The sequence below is a fragment of the Dendropsophus ebraccatus genome, chromosome 6 (genome assembly GCF_027789765.1).
Source record: "Dendropsophus ebraccatus isolate aDenEbr1 chromosome 6, aDenEbr1.pat, whole genome shotgun sequence".
In the NCBI taxonomy this organism is placed as follows: Eukaryota; Metazoa; Chordata; class Amphibia; order Anura; family Hylidae; genus Dendropsophus; species Dendropsophus ebraccatus.
This window is the reverse complement of record NC_091459.1, coordinates 63,546,168-63,552,871: the sequence shown is the minus strand read 5'-3', so window position 1 is coordinate 63,552,871 and position 6,704 is coordinate 63,546,168. Positions and strand designations below refer to the sequence as shown.

The 6,704-nt window shown below is 48.1% G+C and overlaps 1 protein-coding gene across 1 annotated transcript in view; it reads right to left on the bottom strand.

Moving 5' to 3' along the window:
• Positions 1–1,271, bottom strand: part of OPA1 (OPA1 mitochondrial dynamin like GTPase) — a 106,918-nt gene extending 105,647 nt beyond the window's left edge. Inside the window, 1 exon segment of the mRNA XM_069975060.1 lies at positions 1,165–1,271. Within this exon segment, the coding sequence (XP_069831161.1) occupies positions 1,165–1,181 (17 nt within the window). The 5' untranslated portion in view covers positions 1,182–1,271.
• Between the last annotated feature and the right edge of the window lie 5,433 nt (positions 1,272–6,704).

The window sequence follows — 6,704 nt, the reverse complement described above, 5'->3', positions numbered from 1 at the left end:
GGCTGTATTACACAGCCATAACTGTAAACACGCACAGATCTGCCAGATCAGCGCTCGCTTAAAGAGCCTCAACAACAATTGCTAGATTGTCTATGCAAGCCTCTGCTTTATCAGCATATTACACAGCGAGATGTGAGGCCAACCACAAATACTTTTTGGACAGGTCAAAATAGAGTGTTCAGCTGACGAGTGAGCATTTACTCGTTCGTCCGCTGATCTCTGGCCCTAGCACACAGGGTACTATATGTCTAATTTGGCAACTAATTGTCCCATTTAATAGGACCTTTAGGTTATATATTACTTTAATGAAAGAGTAGTAGATGCTTGGAACAAACTTCCAGCAGATGTGGTATGTAAATCTACAGTAACTGAATACAAACATGCCTGGGATAAACATATATCTATCCTAAGATAATAAGAAAGGAAATAATATAATGGCAGACTAGATGGATCATCAATGTTTCTATGATACGTTGTAATCCTAGTTAAGCCCCTTTAACAATATGGTGCACCAAAAAAACTATGTTGCAGTGTAGGAGAAGGGGCTATGGCTGAATATGCACATGCAGATATCTGACAGATTTTTGAAGCCAAAGCCAGGAACAGACTGTAAACAGAAAACAGGTCATAAAGGAAAGACTGTGATTTCTCCTCTTTGGTTGCACAAATCTGCCAAATATCTATCAGATAACCTTTGTGTGTAAAGGGACCCATACACATGCATGGTCAGCTGAATGTTGCCAAACATTATTCGTTTAACAGGTCCGCGCAACACTTGCTGCACGGTCCATAGCTCAGTCACCATAATGCACAGCCCATAGAGAACCATTGCACATAGCAATCCCAGCTGGGGAGGCTGCAGAAACATTGTGGCAGTCCCTATGACCCATGATGATGGATCTTCAGCCTAAAGTATTATTGTGCAGTCATCAGCACCATCACCCGTACAGGTTCATCTGTCTGACATTCGGATCTGTGCTTCCAGGTGATCCCTGCTCCGATCACCTCATGTTACATGTCACACAGAATGCCACACGTCCAGTCAGCTGTCAGGAGGGTCCCCGGGCTCAGCGCACCACATGTAAGTAGGTGACAGCGGGACAGGGCAATGAGGAGCCGGGGCACAGAGCAGGGAATGTCCGGGTAGTGATGTTTCTGACTCACCAGGCGGCTCGCAGCATCCTGTGTGACCGGGGGGACACCGCCAGCGCCCTAACATCAAGCCGAGCGGCCAAACAAGGGCACCCGAAGCTGTCACCGACTACACTTCCGGCATAGAACGGAGCGCAGGCGTAATAGCGCTCCTCCCGTGAAACAGGACAACGCACACAGGGTTCCGGGATAGAACTGTTCCAGTTAGGGAAGAAGAAATTAATGAATGCGCGTTCAGATATTTTCGCACTGTAAACTTGTCACTGTATCTTGTCAGTGCGATACTGTCTGTTGTTCCCTGTCATCAGCCATTGCAGGCCGGACGGAGAATGTAACGTTCTTGAAGTGGACCTGTAGCCAACCCCTGTTGCTATCATGTAATAGCCGAGGGCTCCCTGATTACAGCTTCATGATACGCACTGCCGAACAATAGATGGGTAAGATGGGTATGAAGTTGCTAAAATGATTGTGATGGGCGAGATTATACGCAGATTTTGATGGGACCATGGTTGGGCACCATACACTTATGTGGTGACACCACTTGCCCCTTATGGTACTAGTACAGTACAAAAAAAATATAATTATATGTTAAATAAGAAAAAAATCTTATGCAATTTCTCCAATGTACATCAGTACCTCAAGTGACCCTATTTTGTAATGTTACACCTCAGGTTATTTACTTAGGGATAGTGAGCATTTTTACCACACAACCACAAGTCTTTTAACGATATTTATGGTGCCGAGGCTGGGGGGACATGTCACTGATATATACTTACCTGTCCTGCTCTGCCACATTAACCTGTCCTGCTCTGCCACATTAATGGAATCCTTGCCGGATTGTATACACACTGTATGCACTCCGCCCCGGGATCCCATTCCACCGCACCGTCAGTACCGGCCGGGTTGAACATCTCAGCGGCCGTTCTGTTACACGGCTGTGACACAAAACGTCCACTAATTTGTCATGTGTGAACATGGTCTTACACTGCACAGGAACAATGCCAAGGATGAAGGTAAGAGACATATCTTCATACTCATACTTCATACATAGATTTGTCTAACCTGCTGATGGTTTCCCTTTTAAACAAACACTCTAAGGGTGCCTTCACACCTACCGGATTCTCAGCGGATCTCACTTCTGCGGATTCGAAGCGAGAACCGCTGCGGATCCGGTATCAATTCATCCCTATGATAGCACATATTCGCAGCGGGATTAACATCCCGCTGTGAATATGTGCTTTAACTCCCTGGTGCCCGCAGCCCCTCCGTCGCATCCCCGGCCACATCCCCCCATCAGCCCACCCCCACCCCGTCGCCGCCCGCATCCTGCCGCCGAGAGCATACAGTACCTGCTCGGCGGCGCAGCTGCAGTGAGGCTCCCGGCTCCGCTTCCGCTCAGATCAGCTGAGCGGGACCGGATCCGGGAGTCTCACTGCAGCCGCGCCGCCGAGCAGGTAATGTATGCTCGTGGCGGCGGGCCGGAGATGGGCTGATGGGGGGATGTGGCCGGGATGGGGGGGATGTGCCGCCGCCGGGGATGGGGGATGCGACGGCGGGGCTGCGGGCACCAGGGAGTTAAAGCACATATTCACAGCGGGATGTTAATCCCGCTGCGAATAGGTGCTATCATAGGGATGAATTGATACCGGATCCGCAGCGGTTCTCGCTTCGAATCCGCAGAAGTGAGAATCGCTGTGAATCCGGTAGGTGTGAAGGCACCCTAATGGTGCGTTTACACAGAAAGATTATCTGACAGATTATCTGCCAAAGATTTGAAGCCAAAGCCAGGAGTGGATTTGAAAAGAGGAGAAATTTCAGGCTTTCCTTTATGATCTGATCTCTGTTTATAGTCTGTTCCTGGTTTTGGCTTCGAATCTGTGTAAACGCACCATAACCTGTTGTTATGTTTCCATAATGCCAGAGATGCTGGAAATGAAGACTGTCAAAGAGACATGGCACATGTATCATAGACACACTGGGACTTACCATCTCTCCTCTGTGAACAGCATCCAAAATGCTCGAGTTACGCTCATCTCTAGCAGTATTATTTAGTATTATGTGAGGGTAGGACTAAGTTATGTGCACAGATGACAGATTCCGGTACAGCATTCTGTACCGGTGCTTTGCATAGCTGTGCCCAGTGCAGTTTACACTTATCCATTGTATCACCAATAGTCACAACAATAATCACAGTGGGTGATCGATTATAAACAAGAATTTTAGCATTTATCTTTCCCTTCATTAATGCTGACCTACTATCACTACAATTGCTTAAAAATAGCACCATGACAGTCTTGGCTTCGCATGGTGGTGTATTCAGGCCTAATTCCTAAGGCAGTCTGAGCTGTAAATATGGCCCTGAATGTAAAGTATTGGTATGGACCTGAACTAGACAACATTCTACAGGTATGCCAGGTTAATTAAAGCAGCACTATCAGCAGGTTCAGCCTAATGAACCTGCTGATATGCCGCAGAAGATCTTTACCTGATGACAGCCCAGCTGGTAATGAATCCTGTCTTCTCCCCTGCAGTCCCTATGCTAATCAGGGTCTTAGGAGCATTTGGGGCTTCACCCTAGGCCCAGAGCACCAGCTAGGCTTGCCCAGTCTGGCCCCTCCCGTGCCGCTCACTATGCATATATGAATATGCATAATTGGCGGCCCAGAGCAACTCCCTCCTTTGCTGCCTAGCCCGCCCCCTCCCGTGCCACAAGGGAGAGGACGGGCTGGGCAGAACAGGAGTGGGCTTGCTGGGCAGGCTGAGGTGCATGCATAGTGAGCAGCATGGGAGGGAGCGGACTGAGCGGGCCAAGCTGGTGCTCTGGGCCTAGGGTAAAGCCCCAAATGCATAGGGGCAATAACCCTCTTCCTGATCTGAGCTGCGGCTTGACACATGACGTCTCAAGCCGCAGCTCGGCCATTCAGAGTCCGAGGCGGGTCCCCGCTACGTCCGCTAAATGGCTGAGCTGCCTTGAGACGGCATGTCTCAAGCCGCAGCTCAGACTAGGCAGCGGAACGGGAGATTGGGGGGGAAACCAGATCGGGAGATCTGGGACCCGGCGCTGGAACCGGAGAGGTAAGGGGACGGCGGCATCTATATCTATCCTCTCCCCGGCCATACCGTAAAAATACCCCCAGCTTGGAGTACCTCTTTAAAGCTGTGAATTACTGGATCCTCCGGATTTTGTACAGGATCTCTAGAAATGTAGGCTTTATTCACACATTCATGTTTCACAAACGTGGAAGGCCTGTAGTGGATTCCCCCCCTTACACGGCAGTATCTCCAATATGAAGCTTGGAGCGGGGAACACTGGAATGAATATGCACGGCGCATACCGTTTTCCCCCTCCCAGCATCATATTGGTGATGTTTTCATGCAAGGGGTGGACTCCACTTCAGGCCCTCCACCTGCATGTCATCCGTGAAACGTATAATATATGAATATATATACTATATAGAACAGCCTGTAACAATGCTAGCTGGTCACCAGAGGGCAGAACTGGGCTTTACATTTTACCAGCCTTACATGCACTTTATATTGGCAACATTAAATAAACATGCGTTTACTTAAAAAAAAAAAAAAATAGGGGGAGAATTTACCATTGTTTTATATATGTCTTTTGGCATAAAAAAAGTTGCACATTTTTTGTGCAATACTCACATCTCTTCTTAAAATAGGTCTGTTGGTGCATATGTTTTCAGTGCCACGACTAAATTAACAAATGCAACATTTTTTAAATGGCGCAAAAAGGCACAAAAGGGCGCAAGGCTTCTCCAGTCCAGACTACTCTTACAAATGGCGCAAATTACACCCTTAAAATGGTGCAAATGCAAGATGCACCGTGGGTGAAATGGCGCAGCCACTCCATATTTATGACGGTGCCCAGGGGCTGGCTGGCAAATTTTAGCCTGGGGGGCAAGCCCACAGCACTGGCCCATGAGTAGCGGCTAGCGGCCCATCCTTCAAGGACCACCCTGTCCCTTACCTATTATTACCCTCCCCACATCAGTGCAGGGAAGGTAGATGGTAACTTGGACCTGTACGTCCTCCAGCAGCCATGTTCCCACAGTTCGGATAACGTCTTCAGGCCTTCCAGTCATTTGTAAACAGGGAATTCCAATTGCTCCCTGTGTCACTTTCCTGTATGAGACTATGTTCAAACACTGTATGACACTGGCCATTTCGTGACCCGGCTGGTGTCAGATAGTATCATCCTGGCCGATACTGCAGGATGATCTTCAGCGCCGTTGAATTCAGATGCGGGTGCATCCATGCGCGCCCGCATCAGAATTCTCCGCTGCTCACAATGGAGCATGCGGCCGGAGCCGGACGCTCCATTGTGTGAACTGACAGGGTTTTCTGTGGCTGCTATTCAATGAATGACATGCCACTTCTTTGAGTGGAGAGCGGCGGCAGCGGAAGAGCGCGCGCTCTCCCATAGAGAAGCAGTTTCACACTGAGACAGGCGGGATTCTGCGGTGGAATCCCGCCTGTCTCAGTGTGACTATTCCGCCTGATTTACCCAGTGTGAACAAGGGCTGACTCTGACTCCACAGCCCTGGTGTAAACATACCCTAAGTCTATGGGACGGCTCATCACAGAAACAGAACAGTCCCATAGACTTATATTGACAAAGTGACTTCTGGCCCCTTCACACAGAGCAGTAGAAATTCCCTGTCACAAATGACCAGAAGGGCTGGAGAAGTTATCCGAACTGTCAGAACATCGCTGCTGACAGAAGTACAGGTCCGGGGTGCTATCTACCATCCCTGCACTGATGTGGGGAGGGTAATAATAGGTAAGGGCTGGAGTGCTCCTTTATAGGGAACCAATTAGCACAGTTGTGCTGATGTGGTTTTCAGCTGCACAGTATAGATCTACTGTGCAGCTCCCCGAGGCTACCAGCCACTGAGTATAAGGGTATAAACCCACACACCGTATACACAGCGTATTTACTGCTGCGATACGCAGCAAATACGCAGCAGATTAGATCTAAATAACTAAACACAGCATCAAATCTTCACCATCAAACTTTTGCGTATCTGCTGCGTATTTGCTGCATATTTGCTGCGTATTTGCTGCATATACGGTGTGTGGGTTTGTACCCTTAAGCTGGTTTCACACTACGTATATTTCAGTCAGTATTGTGGTCCTCATATTGCAACCAAAACCAGGAGTGGATTGAAAACAGAGAAAGGCTCTGTTCACACAATGGTGAAATTGAGTGGATGGCCGCCATATAACGGTAAATAATTGCCATTATTTCAATATAACAGCCGTTGTTTTAAAATAACAGCAAATATTTGCCATTAAATGGCGGCCATCCACTCAATTTCAACATTGTGTTAACAGAGCCTTTCTGTGTTTTCAATCCACTCCTGGTTTTGGTTGCAATATGAGGACCACAATACTGACTGAAATATACGTAGTGTGAACCCAGCCTTATGCTGCGTTTACACAGAGAGATTTATCTGACAGATTTTTTAAGCCAAAGACAGGAATGGATTTGGAAAGAGGAGTTATCTCAATCTTTCCTTTATGACCTGTTCCCT